This window comes from Rhinatrema bivittatum, chromosome 1 (genome assembly GCF_901001135.1).
Source record: "Rhinatrema bivittatum chromosome 1, aRhiBiv1.1, whole genome shotgun sequence".
NCBI lineage: Eukaryota > Metazoa > Chordata > Amphibia > Gymnophiona > Rhinatrematidae > Rhinatrema > Rhinatrema bivittatum.
This window is the reverse complement of record NC_042615.1, coordinates 385,169,368-385,187,890: the sequence shown is the minus strand read 5'-3', so window position 1 is coordinate 385,187,890 and position 18,523 is coordinate 385,169,368. Positions and strand designations below refer to the sequence as shown.

Here is an 18,523-nt window from a genome sequence, read left to right as displayed (position 1 = left end):
TCTGGGTAAAACAAATAAACATGGGTGCAGATTGCTTATTGCGGCGGCTTCTACCCCTAACTAATCAAGCTAGATATTTCACTTGGATGCAGCTCCATCACTGCTCTCTACATTAAAGGTGGGGGTGGAAGGGAAATAGAACCAAGAGCTAAGAGAAACAGATAAGTATGAGAGAGAAAATTTGCGGGGCAGACTAGATGGGCCATTTGGTCTCCTTCTGCCGTCATTTCTATGTTTCTATGTTTCATTGCTTTCATCGGTGCCTCCGGTTATGCCTTCTGAGCCTAGTCCGGGACCTTCAAGTATCCAACTCCCCTGTCCCTCTCCAGTTCCTAGAGGGACAGATGTTGATCCTTATGATACCTGGACTGATGATTCTTCACCAGACACTGATGACTTGCCATCACCTCCTTCACCCACTGAGAGTAGAAAGCGTTCTCCTCCAGAGAACCTTTCTTTCACAAATTTTGTGAAGGGAAATGTCTGAATCGGTCCCCTTCCAATTATTAACGGAACAGGATGACAGACTCCAAATGATGGCGTTGCTTCAATTCCTGGATGCACCCAAGGAAATCACCTCCATCCCTATCTCCTCAAGAAGAACTGGGAACATCCTGGCTCCATTGCACTAGTCCACAAGAAAACGGACTACCTATTTGGTACAGTCAGCTCCAGGCTTTCAGAAGCCTCAGTTGGATTACCAGTCTGTGGTGGTTGAATCTGCGCAAAAGAGAGCAAAAAGATCGAAACCTCACACTTCCTTTCCCCCTGGCAAGGAACAGAAGTTTTTAGATACCATTGGTCACAGTCTTTCAAGGATCAATGTTGATCCTCCGAATTTCCACTTACCAACTCTATATGACCCAATATAATAGGGTCATTTTTAAGAAGATGCAGGAGTTGACAACCTCCATGCCTCAGTCACTTCCAGAACAACTCCATACCCTAATTAACAAGGGTTTGGAGGCAGGAAAACATGAGATCAGATCATGTTATGACATCTTAGACACTGCAACCAGAGTATCTGCAGCAGCTATTTCAGCGAGACGATGGGCTTGGCTCAAGTCTTCAGACCTTCGACCGGAAGTCCAAGATAGGTTGTCTGACCTTCCCTGTATAGGAGACAATCTCTTTGGCGAGCAGATTCAAAAGACAGAGGCTGAATTAAAGGACCATCATGAGACTCTCAAACAACTCTCTCTCATACTTGGATTATCCTTCCAAACAGCCTTTCCGGAAGGACTCTAAAAAGTCTTTCTACAGACCAAAAAAGTCCTACCCGCCAGCAGCCAGATGTTGTTCTGTGAGGCCATTCCTCAAATCAGTCTCGTCAGACCCGAAAACAAAAGCCACAGACAGCCCCTCAGCCGGGCCCTGCTTCTGGCTTTTGACTCTCGCGTAGAGAGCAGCAGCCAGATTCCATTACCACACATACCAGTGGGAGGATGGTTATGCCATTTCAACAACATATGGCAATCAATCACCTTGGACCACTGGGTCCTAGCAATAATTGCTCAGGGCTATCATCTCAATTTTCTCTCCATCCCACCAGATTCCCCACCTCTAATGGCATGGAAAACATCTGACCACTCATTGCTCCTAGAGCAGGAGGTCTCCCTCCTACTCCAGTCCAGAGCAATAGAACCAGTACCATTCCCTCAGCAAGGTCTCTGGTTCTATTCCCGGTACTTTCTAATACCCAAAAATCGGGAGGCGTTCATCCAATTCTGGATCTACGAGCCCTCAAGTACCTCCAGAGAAAAGTTCAAGATGGTAACCTTGGGCTCACTTCTTCCTCTTCTACAAAGAGGAGACTGGCTCTGCTCTCTCGACCTCCAGGACACATACACTCATATTGTGAGAAGGCCACCTCATCGTAAATAAAACCTGAGGTTTCTCGTAGGTCCCAAGCACTATCAGTATCACATGCTTCCATTCGGCCTAGCGTCTGCACCACAAGCCTTTACAAAATGGCTTATGGTTGCCGCCTTCCTCAGGACTCAAGGTGTTCACGTCTACCCCTATCTGGACGATTGATTAATTAGGGCTTCGACTCAGCAAACCGCTTTGTCATCCCTACATCTCACCTTAACTACTCTAATTTCACTCTGATTTCTAGTCAACTATGACAAATCCTGTTTAGTCCCATCTCAAACCTTATCGTTCATTGGGGAAGACTTGAACACCTTGCAAGCAAAGGCTTTCCTGCCTCGACAATGAGCCCTCACTCTCGTGTCTCTGGCACATCAGCTGCAGTCTCAACGCTAGATGACTGCTCATCGTTTTCTCATCTTCCTAGGACACATGGCGTCCTCAGTTCAGGTCACCCCAATGACTCGCCTGGCCATGTTATGCAGTGGACCCTAAGGTCGCAATGGACTCAATCCCTTCAGCCCCTATTGACCATTTTCCACGTCACCGACTCACTCAGTCTGTCTCTCGCCTGGTGGACAAATCAAATCAATCTTCTACAGAGTTCGCCCTTTCAGGCGCCAAACCCTCACATAACTCTAACCATCAATGCTTCCAACTTCGGGTGGGGAGCCCATGTGGCCAATCTGCAGACACAAGGATCTTGGTCTCCAGAGGAAGCCAAACACCAAACAAATTTCCTGGAGCTTCGAGCAATCAGATATGCTATCAGGGCATTTCAGGATCGCCTCTCAAATCAAGTCATCCTGATCCTTATTTATTTATTTATTTATTTATTTAGGGTTTTTATATACCGGCATTCGAGAACGCAGTCCCATCATGCTGGTTCACATTAAAACAAGTGTGCATCGTAAACAAAACTAAAACAATGGTGCGGAAAAAGGCAGTTACAAATAACAGGGAGATTAGAACTTGGCAGAGAGAGAAGAGAAAGGACAGGTTATTAATTCAAACATGTAACGATAGTGTAAAATAATATAAAATTCAAACAAGAAGGTTAGTCATGGTGTATGTGAAGGTAAGGATTGGCGTGGAAGAGGTAGATCAGTTTGAGTCCGGGAATGCTTGTGTGAATATCCATGTCTTTAGTCTTTTTTTGAAGGTTGAGATGCATGTTTCAAGTCTGAGGTTTGAAGGGATGGAGTTCCATAACGGTGGAATGGCTGTAGAGAATGCCCGATCTCTTAGTGTGATGTGTCTGGTAGATTTGGACGGTGGTACCTGTAGCGATCCTTTGTATGCATCTCTTGTTGGTCTTGTTGAATTATGTAGTTGGAGAGGGATCTGTATGTCGATGGGAGCCAGTAGGTGGATATTTTTGTATGTGGTAAGGATGGCCTTGTAAATAATTCTAAAGTGTATAGGTAACCAATGGAGGCTCTTTAGGATGGGGGTTATGTGATCCCTTCTCCTGGAGTTTGTCAGTATTCGTGCAGCTGTATTTTGTACCATCTGAAGCGGTTTAGTATAAGAAGCGGGAAGACCAAGTAGGATGGTGTTACAATAGTCTAATTTTGAAAAAATGATTGCTTGCAGGATGGTTCTGAAATCTTGGGCATGGAAAAGAGGTCTAATTCTTTTCAGCACCTGTAGTTGGTAGAAACAGTCTTTGGTTGTTTTGTTAATGGTGGCTTTGAAATTCAGGCGATTGTCAATTAGGACTCCTAGGTCTCTCACTTGTGTGATTGTTGGTGTGTCTTGTGTTGGTGAAAAGGTGCTGTTCTCAGAGGTGATGAGCAGGAGTTCAGTTTTGCCGGAATTTAGTACCAGGTTTAGGCTGGTGAGGAGGAGTTGAATTTTTTGAAGGCATGTGTTCCAGAAAGTCAGCGTTTTTGCAAGGGAATCCTTAATGGGGATCAGGACCTGGATATCATCAGCGTACAGGAAATGTTTGAGGTTGAGGTCGGTAAGAAGTTGGCATAATGGTATGAGGTAAATATTAAATAGAGTAGGAGACGGGGAAGAGCCCTGTGGGACTCCTACTGATGAAGTGTGTTGTGAGGATTCTTTGTTCAACTAATTGGACAACTAATTGGCCATGTGGTACATCAACAAACAAGGGGGCACGGGCTCCTTTCTTCTGTGTCGGGAAGCTGCGCAGATATGGGCGGAAGCTCTCTCCCATTCGATGTACCTCAGGGCCACCTGGTTGCTGGGAGTGGACAATGTGTTAGCAGACAATCTGAGTCACATCTTTCAACCTCACGAGTGGTCTCAACACCTCAGTAGCGAACTCCATCTTCCAACAATGGGGATATCCTCAGACCTCTTCATCTGCTCAAAATCACAAAGTAAGAACTTTTGCTCTCTCATTCGCAGCAACCACACTCAGCCCAGAGACGCATTCTCCCTCTACTTTATGCATTCCCTCCACATCTTCTTCTCTCGAATACTCTCGTGAAGTTACTTCAGGACAAGGGTACCATGATCCTGATTGTACCTCACTGGCCATGCCAGGTGTGGTTTCCAGTCCTTCAGGATCTCTCCATTCGCAGGCACATTCCCCTGGGAAAGGGTCTGATCACTCAAAACGACGGGAGCCTCCGCCACCCAAATCTTCAAGCCTTGTCCCTGATGGCATGGATGTTGAAAGGTTAATCTTTCAGCCACCATGTTTCTGAACCACTTTCTTGTGTCCTGATTGCTTCGTGGAAGCCTTCCACGAGAAAATCTTACTCTTACAAATGGAACAGGTTTAAGTCATGGTGCTCTTCTCAGTCCCTTGACCCCCTTTACCTGTCCAATCACGAGGTTTTTGGACTATCTCTGGCACTTATCAGATTCAGGTCTAAAACCTTCTTCCATCAGAATGCATGTCAGTGCGGTAGCCACCTTCCATAAAGGTGTCGGATGTTCCTATCTCGGTACAACCCCTTGTAACATGTTTTCTGAAGGGCTTGCTTCACCTCAAGCCTCCACTGCGTCCTCCGGCCCCTTCTTGGGAACTTAATCTAGTTTTGGGTCAGCTCATGAAACCACCATTCGAGCCTCTTCAATCCTGTGACCTTTGATATCTCACATGGAAAGTGATTTTCCTTTTGGCAATCACTTCAGCTCGCAGAGTTGGTGAATTACAGGCCCTAGTTACCTATCCACCTTACACTAAACTTCTGCAGGACCGGGCAGTACTCCGCACTCACCCTAAATTCTTACCTAAGGTAGTTTCAGCTTTTTACCTCAATCAATCCATCATACTACCTATCTTTCTTCCCAGGCCCCATTCCAATCCAGGAGAGCAGGCTCTGCATACCCTTGACTGTAAACAGTTGTATCTAGACCATACAACTGCCCACAGGAAGAGCACTCAATTGTTCGTCTCTTTCCATCCTAACAAATTAGGGCAGCCTGTGGGTAAGCAGACTCTATCCTCCTGGTTGGAGGACTGCATAGCCTTTTGCTATCAGCAAACGGGCATTCCATTTCAAGACCATGTTAAAGCACACTCTGTGAGGGCCATGGTGACTTCAGTAGCACTCCTACAATCGGTGCCACTCTCCACACCTTTGCAGCCCACTATTGCTTGGACAAAGCCGGAAGACAAGATTCCATCTTCGGCCAGTCTGTGCTTTGTAACCTGTTTACAACGTGACGTACCAACACCCTTCCGCCTGCCCGGTGGGGTTCAGGATGCCTTCTACCAAATTCCACCCCAGTTGTTGTGCCTGTGCCACATCTTTGGGTACATTTGGTGCATATTCGGACATCATCCTCAGCTCGGTACTCACCCATATGTGAGGACTACCATCCTGCTTGTCCTGTGAGAAAGCAAATGTTGCTTACCTGTAACAGGTGTTCTCACAGGACAGCAGCATGTTAGTTCTCATGAAACCCGTCCGCCGCCCCGTGGTGTTGGGTTCGTAATGTTTTCTTATTTTATTTTTTGGCACTGCCTGTAGCTTTTAAATAAGACTGAAGGGGGACCCCTGCTGGCTGCAGGGTTAGTGCCATGCTGGGCATGCCCAGTAGGGGCCAGTCAAAGTTCTGGAAACTTTGACAAGTGTTCCGTGATTGTGCTCCATCCTGTGATGTCACCCATATGTGAGGACTAACATCCTGCTATCCTGTGAGAACACCTGTTACAGGTAAGCAGCAATTGCTATATCATACCTCTTTTGAATTCATTTACTGTTCATCTTTACCACACCTTCTGGGAGGGCATTCCAGCATCTACTACCCTTTCTGTGAAGAAATATTTCCTGATGTTTGAGTCTTCATCCTGTCCTGTTCTCCGCCCCCCCCAATTTCATTTCATGACCCTCTAGTTTGAAGTTTGTGCATCATTAAAACCTTTCTTGATCTGAAGGACTGTATCATATCTCCCCTGAGATCTCTAGAAGCCAGAGGCTGAAAATTTTTAAAAAAGCATGTATATATATATTACTCCTGGGGTGATTCTGCGTGCAAAAGTTTAAAATTCTGCAAACTTTATATTAGTCAAAATAACAATGAGTCTTAATGTAAAATGTAATTACTTAAATATAGAAAAGTTATTACTTAGATGCAGAATTTTAAATATTTTGGGCAGAATTTCCCTAGAAATTACTGCAACAGTGTCCCTTCCACTCGCTTTCCCTACTCCCCTACCCTCTCAAGCCCCAACTCCTCCACCTGCTAGTATTTCTTCTCTCCACCTCTAGGCTCAATCCCTTCCACTCTAGTCCCAGAGTTTGACTCCGTTCTCAGTTCTGTCCCTCCCTCTCTCACACACATGCCTCTTCTCTAGTACACATACCCACACCCTCATAGAGGCTCACTCACTCTCTTGCACACACATCCCCTCATACAGGGTACCTCTCTCTCTTGCATACACACCCACACAAGCTCTTTCTCAAACATACATCCTCACAAAGGCTCCCTATGTCTGTCATGCTTCCCTTCACATAGGCTCTGTCTGACACATACACAATCCCTTCACACAGGCTAGCACCCTCACATACACACGATCCCTTTTTCATACACATGTGCTCCCAATCTCTCTCTCACTCCTTCACAATTTCCTCATGGGCTCCCTTTCTCTGGCACCCACACTCAAAGCATCCTCCCCCGCTCTAATCTCCCATGCTTTCACACACTCCTGCTCACCTTCCTCCCCTCCCGCCTCACACCCCTCTCCCTCTGCTCGGCGCACACACACATTCACTCTCACCAGGGCTTTCATCGTCGCCGTGAGCAGAGTGCATCCTGCATCACACGGGGGGCCTTAATCTTCACGTGCTCCGTTCATGGCATGCCAGGATCTCCTCTGCCATTTTCTGCGCAGAATTTGGCAATTCTGTGCTCCACAGTAGTCAAGATTCCACCAGGACTATTGTTCTATGGAAACCGATGTGATGTTTTCTTAACGAATGTCGGTATACAAAAACTTTCAATAAATAAATGTTTGAACATAGTTCATGGAGAAAATGAAGATCTTTCCAGAGACCAGAGAGAAGTTAAATGCCTGCTTGAAATCCATTTCAAAGTCGCAACTATTACTGTTTTCAAAGGGGAAACCAGAACAAGTAGAGCTCGGCCCAAGCTCTACTTAAGGAGATATTGCCAGTTCCCAGACCTCTAAAAGTCCGAGGCCCCTCGAGCTCAGTTCAGTCTTCCCCTAGAGTAAATAGAATTCCATGGGTAGTGACAGCCATACTACTCTACAGAACAAGCCATTCATCTCATCTTCTTGCAACAGACTACCATTCCTTCCCTGGAACATTGACTGTAGCTCCCAATAATGCGCAGGGACGCAATCCAGTCCATTAAGATGCGCTCACTCCCCATACCTACAATTCCATACACTCCCAAGCTCATGACCAACAAACCCAGGATACTAGGTATTCGACAACAAAGATTGATCCCAATCATGATCTCCCCAATCTCCCAAATGCTCGGTCTCACTCTGTTCACCCTCACCTTATTCAACGCCCAATCCATCACTAAAAAATTCACCTTCTCAATGACCACCTGACTGACAATAACCCTGACCTTTGTGCCATTACTGAAACATGGTTGAAACCTACGGACACAGTTCTACTAAAGCAACTCCCCAACCAATTATATGATATCCATTCAATCCCTAGAATCAAAAAAAGGGGAGGAGGCCTACTGCTAGCTGTAAAAAAGGGACTCGGACTCTCTCTGCGATTATCCACCAGAATAAGCAACCTTGAACTAGCCTTATTCAACTTGGACCATCTCCAAATCGCTCTGGTCTACTCACCACCAAGAACCTTAGACTCCGATCCCTCACCATTAATCGAATTTACAGCTAAACATTTCAAGAGGGACAAACCAGCCATCTTGATGGGAGACTTTAATCTCCATGTGGACATTTCCCCACTATCCCACAACTGTGTGACATCCTACTTACAGCACTCAACCACTTGGGCTTTAGCCAGATTGTTAAAGGTCCCACGCATAAAGCGGGACACACCTTAGACCTGATTTTCCTCAACGATGGTCTATCCTCTGCCACGCTCCCAACTTGCGTCCCAGTCCCGTGGTCAGACCATCACATTATCTTGGCTGAGCTTCAAATTAATGACCATCCTCGACCTGTCTTCCCTACAACCACAATACAATACAAGAAACCTTGCTCCACAGACCAACTTAGCAAACTGCTTTCAAAAGAGCTTGATCGACTTGATCTCACTGACGCTCCCTCGGCTATTAACTCGTGGGTCAAGATAACAAGTGAGGTCACAGATCAATCCTGCCCAACCATCACCAAATCCTTGAAACCTCCCCAAGCTAACAGGAATCTGTGGTATACCCCGGAACTTAAAATCCTCAAACAAGAACTTCGTAGTAAAGAACTCAGATGGCGCAAGACCCCATCCACCGACACACTTGCAAACTATAAAGCCCACCTTAATGCATACAGGATTGCCATCCTCAAAGCCAAAAAAGACTTCTTTTCTAAAAAAAATTCACAACTTCTCATTCGACCCCAAAGCCTTATTCTCCTTTGTATCATCTCTTACAAAACCCTCACCCCCTATCATCCCTGTCAAGCAAGCATCCAACAAAGCCACAGAACTAGCTATCTCCTTTGATAAGAAGATAACCAACCTCCTTAAGCCTATCTCTACCTCCCAACCAACAACCCTTCCCTCCAGCACTTCAACATCTACTAGGACCTTCAACCTAACATCCTTTGAGACCCCATCTTCAATAGAAATCTAAATCGCCCTCAAAAAGCTAAAACCCTCCTCTCACCCGTTGGATGCAATACCCTCCAATCTTCTCCTCTCCATTCCAAACACCATTTCTAAATCATTAGCAGACATCATTAACTGCTTTCTAACTCAAGGAAAGGTTCCAGAACAACTAAAACTAGCCATCCTAAAAAACCTAACCTTCCAACGTCTGACCCTGCCAACTTCTGTCCAATTGCTAATCTTCCCTTGATCTCCAGAGTGATGGAAAGAATTGTAAACAAACTGTCTGATTACCTTGAGGAGAACAACATACTCTCCCCCTTCCAGTTCGGATTCAGAAAATCTCAAAATACCGAAGCTTTACTATCCTCATTATGACACCATCCATCTCAATCTGGAAAGAACACAACCTTACCTTCTCGCCCTTCTCGACTTATCCGCCGCCTTCGATACGGTCAATCATTCCATCCTACTGGAGCGCTTATCAGATATCGGCATTCAAGGAGAGGCACATAGTTGGTTTAAATCGTTCCTTGAGAATAGATTCTACAAGGTCAGGATTAATAATAAAGAGTCACTCCCAATCAAATCAAACCTGGGTGTTCCGCAAGGATCATCTCTCTCCCCCACGCTTTTTAACATTTATCTGCTGCCACTCTGCCAATTACTTTAGTTTGAGGTTGGAGAGTATTACATATTCGCTGACGACATTCAAATTCTTCTTCCAATCACCGAATCCCTGAAAAAAACCTGGGCACACTGGAACAGCTGTCTACAATCCATCAATAGTCTGCTTACCAGCCTGAACCTTATCCTGAATTCAAATAAGACTGAAATCCTCATCTCTCCAGACGAAAACCACGCTCTCCTCAACTCCCAAAGCGCAGCCCAATTCGCAAAAACATTCATCAACCACTCCTCCTCTGTCAGAGACTTAGGGGTTCAGCTCGATAACCTATTCAACTTAAAATCGTTCATCCTCAACTCAACTAAAGAATGTTTCTTTAAACTTCAAGTTCTCAAAAATCTGAAACCTCTCCTGCATTTCAGCGACTTCCGCTTAGTAGTTCAATCCATCATCCTTACAAAGCTAGACTACTGCAGTTCTCTTCTCCTAGGCCTCCCTGCGATAACTATCAAATCCCTACAGATGGTCCAGAATGCTGCGGCTAGGATACTCACCAACTCAAATAAGAGCCCACATCACACCCATCCTACACGGCCTCCACTGGCTTCCCATAAAATCCAGGATCTCCTTCAAAGCTTTAATGATGATCCACAAGGACATTCTCGGCATCGCCCATCTCAAACTAAGCTCTCAACTCCGCCCCCACACATCCAGAATACCAATCAGAAACGCCTATAAAGGATCTCTATATGCACCACCAGTCAAAACCACATTAAGAAAACGCACAATCTCTACAGCTAGGCCCACCCTTTGGAACTCTCTGCCACCGGAGTTCCGCCAAGAATCCTGTCCTCAAACATTTAAGAAACACCTCAAAACATGGCTCTTCAGACAAGCCTTCCCAGAGTCTCAAGAACACTTTGACACTGGTCAAAGGCCATAACAGGATGGGGATCCATGATCGTCCTCAACCGCCTTAGCATGTTCCCCTCCCTCCCCTCCTCTCCTCTTCTTCCTCCTTCCCTCCATCCATCTGCCTTCTCCTCTTACCCCTCTACTCATTGATTCCAGTCCCCTGTCCCCCCTCCACACCCTGTCATCCTCTGCCAAGATAACCACTACTATCTTACTTATGGGTTAACTGTCAAACGATCTACTTAGTAGCTAATGCTATGTTTTTTATACCCTGGTTTAAGTTTCTATGTACTTACATCCTTTAGGGCCCCGTTTACGCCCGATTTGGATGGTTCACAGGTTCTTAGCGATACCCTATTAGACGCTTTATGTTTATGTAACGCCTACTACCACTGTTTTGCTGTTCTATTTAATGTATTTTATCAGACGCCTTGTTTAATGTAACGCCATAGCTGCAATTGTTTTGTTATAATGGAAACCGATATATTTTTTTTCAAGAATGTCGGTATATAAAAATTCTAAATAAATAAGATAACCAGTGTAAAGAAATCTTATACAGTAAATACATGGAAAACCATGACTTGGATATCGCTGTACTGGGCTACAGGGTAGGAAGGAAGAAGAGTGGCATATATAATAGAATATTAAAGCAACAGAATTGCTAGGCTTATAAGGTAAGGAGCAGGCATTGTAGATTAATCTGGAAAGAAGGAATAGAACATCTATTTATATTGGTTTAATATACAGACTTTCCATTGTAGACAGACAAGATGGGTAGATTAAATGGCAGATATTCACGAAATTGCTTTGAAAGAGGTGTTATTGATAGGGGATTTTAATATGTTGAATATTTGGGATATTCTGGCTGTGGTGTCCCCTAGAAGTAGAGATCATGAGTTCTCTGCAGGGAGAACATTTAAGTCAACTGGTAATGGAACCCAAATGGGAGATGGTGATAACTGAACTTTGTGCTTACCAAAGTTCAACATTTCTAATATTGGTGTGGACAATGTGGGATGTGCTGCAGGGATGTCATGGACCTATATTTTTTTTTTTTTATGCTTTTGTGAGAAACATTGTGGCAGGATGGTCAGCTTCTTTTTGGTGGTGATAATGAAATCTGCAATAGGGTAGATGGCCAAAAATGTGGAAAATATGCATATGAGAAACTTTCATACCATGGAATCAGTGCGTGCATATTCATTGTGGATATCTTAAACCTGACTAGCTAAGTGTCTCCCAAGGACTGGGGTGAGAAGAGGTAGACTCGGGAGTAATCTAAGGAAATATTTCTTGAATTCAGAGGCTGTTCCATGCATCCACTATCCTCTCTGTATAGAAAGTATGAGATAAAACACAAGATCTGAGGGGAGTAAAGCTGAATAGTTGATATGGCTGGGTAGAAACATGATAGACTAATAGTATGGTCTTTTTCTGCTGTCATGTTTCTATGTTCTTTTCTTTTGACCTAGGTATATATAGAGAGTTGGAGATGTAATTGATACTGTATATAATTGATCCATTGAATAGTTTTAAAGTTTTTGAAATTAGAAATTATAATATGAAGAGATTTAATGTCTGTCATTTATTGATGCTATTAAAGAATATCCAGAGGCACTAAATTAAAGTTTTTGTGGTTTTTTTGTTTTTTGGTTTTTTTTTTATAGACAAAGGGTTTTCTTTATCAGTAAATTGCAAATTCATGCATCCTAAGTTCCTGTCTAAGGTAGTGTTGGAACATGTAGTTTAATCAGGCTGCCTTGCAATATTTGACTTGCAAGAGCTGCTGTCTTTTCTTTTTGTCTGGCTCAAGCCATAGAATATGCACATGTCATGTGTTTTTTGTTTTTTTTAATTTTTGTTTTGTTTTCAAACACCCCCTCCCAGTAGACCTGGCAATGTGTGACAATGCACAATTTCCATTTGGGTAGCTGTCTCGTTATACCCTTGCTGAATTGACCTTAGAGGCATGCTGACAATGTTGATATTGGCAACCAATCTTAAGTGTGCCTCCCTTGAGATCTGCAATGTTGCAAACATATAATTCAATTCATATCACATTGGATACAATCTCTTGTAGGGATAATGTTTGAGCAATTTGTCTGCCATGTCTTCTTTTGGGTATAAAGCTCAACTCTGTTAGAGCCAAGGTTTTGGGGTATCTTCCAACAAGAAAAGGCTTGTTTTCCTTGTGTCAAAGGCAACCCTTGGCTAGAGAGTTCCCCTTATGGCATGGTGAGCCTGCTGTTGTCTCAAGAGAAGACTAGAGAAAGCAAAGTTATTTAGTTGTAACTAAAGATAATTCACCAGTCTTTGTCCTTCCCATTGGAGCGGTTTTCTCCGATAATATCTCTCTTGACTAACTGGAGCAAACTGCAGAGCTGGTGCAGCAGAGGAAGCCCTACTCTTGCACAGGAAAGACATATAATCATCAAGAAAGCCCTTTTAATTCTGCTTAGTACCAATATGTGGCCCACTTGTGACTAAATTGCTGCCAGTTTAGATAAACAGTTGAGTATTTACCCTTTACCCAAAAAAATCAAAGCAAGCCATAATTCTAAATACTACGTTAAACAAAATGTTTATTAACCACTCCACACAGGTAAACCCTGATCGGTGCAGTGTACAACAAATTCAAACAGCTTCATACACAAGTTATAATTCAGATAAATCAACATACAATATTAAAAACATAATTAAAACATCAACAATTTGTAAATTTTAAAAATTAAACCATAACAGCATTAATAAAATAAGATAAACATATTACGTGCAGTTCTAAAATGGGAAAACCACAACTTCATCTTCAGAAAAAGCAATTAATATAAACTTTGGATAAAATACATCCAGATTATTCACTCCATCTAAGCAATTATTCCTCCATTAGACATGCATGATTTAAGAAATTGGCCAAAGCATGTAAATTTATTTATTTATTTTTTTTTAATCTTACGATTCAATTCAGCTCTAACCTCAAAGTCAATTTGATCCAAATCTGTAGCTATTCATCATATAGCCCTCAGTTACTATGGCCCAGCATTGTGGAATAGAGCAGGCAGCCCCAGTAAAGATTACTGAGAAGACTGCAATGCCAGAACAGATTTATATCTAGCTAACACATTGGGTCATTCCTGCATATTTAGCCAGTGTACACTTAAATATCAGTACACTTCTTCAGACTGAAAGCTTGCCTCCATTGGTAACTAATGGTACTCCATGTAAAACAGGAGTAATGTGATCTTGTTTCCTAGACCCTAGTAACAGCCTGGCAGCCATGTTTTGAAGAAGTTTTAATATTTTAAAGTCAGCTTATGATATAGCAAATGTTATAAGTAAGGAACGTTAAATTTAGATATGCAAAATGCACAGTGCCAACTCTGTTCTGCAAGTTTTGCTGACAACATAGAATGGAACTAATGTGTGTTAGAAAAAAAAAAAAGCAGCCCCCATTTTTAGCATTCCTATTACCTATTTTACTTTACCCACCCCTTTTTTAACCAGTGCAAGGATATTTGGATATAGTAGTGTTTGCATGCTTTAATCTGCTTCATTGTTTGTTCAGCTAGTTGGCCAAAATTTATGACTTATAGCTTCTACTATATTTGACCAAAGTGAAATGGAAACCTTTAAGCGACCACTTTAAGTCATGTTTTTGTTTTTTGTTTTCTTTCAGGAAGGGCTTCTTCCATGACAAATGGTACCATGAAGTCTCCTGTTTCCAATGGTACCTTTAATTTTGATGGCCACATGAGGAATGATGGTCATGTATATCACACTGTACACAAAGACTCTGGGCTTTATAAAGACTTATTACACAAAATACACTTTGACAGAATGAATGATGACCGACCCTCACATGAGAACAACTACAGGGTGTTACGGCGCAACAATAGCTACACTTGTTATACTGCTGCTATTTGTGGAATGCCAATGCATTCATCTTTCAAGGCATCGGATGCATCCACATCAGAAGATAGTGAAAAGTTAGTAGGTGACTCTGTATCTTATTCAAAAAAAAGGATTCGTTATGACAGCTACTCTAGCTACTGCAATGCTGTTGCAGAGGCTGAGATTGAAGCAGAGGAAGGTGGTGTAGAGATGAAACTGACTTCAGAGTTGGCTGATCCTAACCCACTTCCAGATGATTCTATGGAAGAAGAAAAGGAAGAAAAGGATCAGTCTCAGGTTCATCTGCTCTTTCACTTCCTGCAGATTCTCACAGCTTGCTTTGGATCCTTTGCTCATGGTGGAAATGATGTCAGGTATGTATATAAACTCAAACTGGGTGTATTCATTTTTTTTGTCCTGTGATTACATTACTGTGCTCTGAAATGAACTGCAGTTTTAATTGTTATTCAGTATCAAATCTCTTAAAGACTTAAGAGACTGGATATAACAGTTCTAGCTTTTGTATATTGAGGAAGAATAATCTGTTTTTCCCCTGTATGTACCAGGATCAGTCCAGACAGTGGGTTATCTCCCCCTTCCAGCAGGTGGAGTCAAATAGAACTTTGAAGGATGCTTCCTTATAAGGTAGTGCACCCTCTACTAATCCTCAGTTTCCCTGTACATACCAGGATCATTCCAGACGGTGGGTTATGTTCCATTTCCAGCAGATGGAGTCAGAACACAAAATTCCCAGGGGAGGACCCATATAACCACGCCTCCCCTGTAACAGCTCTCTGTAACGTTCTGACTCCAGCAGATGTGAGCAGGGGACATGTGGTCCCCAGCTTGTTAGCTTAGGGCTACCTCCTAAGGGGGGATCAAGTTTAAAAAAAAAAATAAAAAATAGTAAGTTTTAAATTTACAGTTTAGGTCACTTTGCTAAGGCTCCTCTTACAGCAGGGGGAGAGCTCTCCGCTGGTGCTGGCTCATCACTCTCTAGCCTGGTGACTTGCTGACAGGCTGTTGCCTGTTTTCTTTCTTTCTTTTCTCATTTTCCTCACTGAGGTAAGGAATAATTTTCTTTTCCCTGTACATACCAGGATCATTCCAGATGGTGGGATGTACCAAAGCTTTCCCATCACCTACAACCAACTTCCAAGCACTACCCATATGCAGAAAACCATTACTTCTGATCTCTACCCGTATGCAGAAAACCATTACTTCCGATCACTACCCGTATGCAGAAAACCACTACTTCTGATCACTACCCTTATGTAAAAAACTGCAATTAGTTCAAATGAACAAGTCATTGAAAATCACATAATTCTTTGTAATGTACCCCGTCATACTTCGGTTAATATACTATGTTAAAATTCCTATCATTTTTCTTCTTGCTCCTAGTTGTACTTATCCCTGTTTTATTGTAACTGTAACTATTTTATGTTTAGCACCTGTTATTTATTTCGTTCAGTGTTCCTTTTATCACCCACTGTTTATTGTAAACCGGCATGATGTGTTAGTCTCACGAATGCCGGTATAGAAAAAACTAAAATAAATAAATAAAAATAAATAAGGAATAATTTTCTTATTCTCTTGACTCCAGCAGATGACAGTGGGTGGCTTTCGTTCCCCACTGAGATGACTAGAAAGCTATTTTAGGAATTTTCTCTATTTTCCTCAGCTTTCCTTTCTTTTGGATGGATCAAGTCTAATTAAAAAAAAAAAATCTTTGAATTTTGAGTTTGAGGGAATTATTTGGAGAGCTTTCCTGTAGCCTCCACTCCTGTTTTAGTGGGAGCATTCTATAGCTGCAGGCAGTACTATTTGCAGCTCTCCCCACCCCTCCCATCTCTGTTGTCGGGGTAAGTTTGTTTTTATTTCCTCTTCCTCTCTCTGGGGTTCAAGTCGGTGGTGCTGACCTCTCCCCCTGTGGCTGCTATCCGACCCGCTGCCCCTGAGATGCCGTTTTCCTCGGGGCAGCCGGCCCAGAGGCATTATTCCTGTGCCTCTATGGGTCGCTGAGGGATAGAGAGAGAGCAGGACTGAAGCGGAGGCTATTACCCACTTCTTACAGCCACAAACCTGGTGAGCATGAGGAAGAACAGGCTGAAGCGGAGGTTTTTCCTGCTTCCCACAGCTTTAAACCTTGCTTGTTTCTCGTGTTAAGAGCAGCTGGTTCCCTCGCGGCTCCGGGGTTCCCCATGCCTCGTTTGTCCAGGTGCTGTGCTTGTGGAGAGCCCAGGTCGAGGCTCTCCCTCGGGGATTTGCACAGCTTGCCTCCCTGGTGGGGAGGGACCCTCTCAACCGCCGGGCCGTTCTGGTTTTCGTCTTCTGGCGCACCTCCGCTCAGGGGCCAGCCCTGATCCCGCTGACCGCGGGAACGGTGGCCATTTTGTCTCCAGACTCTGCTGCTCCTGCACTAACAGAAGAGCAGGATGCTCCTTTTACATCTCAGCCACCGGTTTTGACACCCGTTCCACCTCTGGAGCCTTTTCCTCCATCAGGGGATCTTCCCACTCTTCCTCCATCGGGGCCACCTCCGTTTTCCACGGATTTTGTTCTCATGCTTCACAATGCTTACCTGGCCCGAATGGGCCAGCACCAGGAATTTTTGGTGGGACCTCCTCTTAAGGTACCCAGAATGGCTGATTCCACTGAGGTCTTGGTAAATGCCCAGACCGTGGGGAGTGCCCAAGGGTCAGCAGTCCCGGGACCACCTCAAATGCTCCAAGGGTCCGTTCCTCAGCATGACCTGAATTCGAATGAACTTTCAACTATGGCTCAATTGGAAGAGGATGATCCTAGAGTCCTGCGGATCTTCCAGAGGGATGAGCTGGACACCCCCCCCCCCCCTCATTACACACATCCTACAGGAATTGGACATTGAGGCCCCTCAGGACCCACCTGAGCCTAATGAACCAGCGAAGAAAGGGGACCCCCTTCTGGCTGGTCTGCGTCTGCCGTGTAGGTCCTTTCCTTCCCATCCCACATTCCTTCAACTGTTATCCAGGGAATGTGATTCTCCGGAGACCTCCCTCAAGGTCGGCAGAGCCATGGATAAGCTATATCCTCTCCCGGATGATTTCCTGGAGCTTTTTAAGGTTCCCAAAGTAGATTCTGCAGTCTCAGTGGTGACTAAAAGAACTACTATTCCAGTAACAAGTGGTGCAGCCTTGTGAGATCTTCAAGATTGAAAGCTGGAAGTTTATCTTAAGAGTTTTCGAGGTGTCCTCCCTGGGGGTCTGGGCGGCCATTTGTAGTTCCTTCGCTCAGCGTGCAGGCCTCTGCTGGCTTCAACAGCTGCTCAGCTCCCATGAATTGCCTCCTGAGCAAGCACTTCAGGCAGACCACCTGGAGGCCGTCAAAGCATATAGAGCAGACGCTCTATATGACATTCTGAAAGTATTGGCCAGATCTATGGTTTCTGCAGTCTTGGCTAGACACCTCCTCTGGCTTCGCAACTGGTCGGCGGATTCTTCTTCCAAGTCACAGCTGGGATCCCTACCCTTCAAGGGCAAGCTACTATTTGGGGAGGATCTGGACCAGATTATGAAGTCCCTCGGAGAAAATAAGGTACACAAACAGCCAGAGGATCGCCCTTGTTCTTCTAGGTCTTTTAATTCCACTAGAAGCCGATTCAGGAATAGACATCTTTTCCGCCAGGCAAGGACTGCAGCTCCTCGTCAGCCATCCTCTCAATCTCAATCCTGGACTCGGTCCTTTCGTGCCTGAAGACAGCCCCGCTCTAGTCTGGCCCAGGGGACGTCCTCCAAGTCTTCACAATGAAGCTATGCCGGCCCACTCCCCGATCTCCCAGGATAGGGGGACGTCTCTCCCTTTTCTACTAGGAGTGGGTCAACATCATGTCAGATCAGTAGGTCCTGGATATTCTAAGATACGGCTATGCGTTAGAATTTGCTCGGCCGCTAAGAGACAGGTTCCTCTTCTCTCCATGTGGCCCAGTCCAGAAACCACTCATAGTCCGGCACACACTCAACAGGCTTCTGGCTCTCGGAAC

General features: G+C 44.2%; 1 protein-coding gene across 1 annotated transcript in view; it reads left to right on the top strand.

The window, feature by feature from the left end:
- The window catches only part of SLC20A2 (solute carrier family 20 member 2), a 238,562-nt gene that overhangs the window by 107,831 nt on the left and 112,208 nt on the right, over window positions 1–18,523 (top strand). The window contains 1 exon segment of the mRNA XM_029601333.1: window positions 14,291–14,879. Within this exon segment, the coding sequence (XP_029457193.1) occupies window positions 14,291–14,879 (589 nt within the window).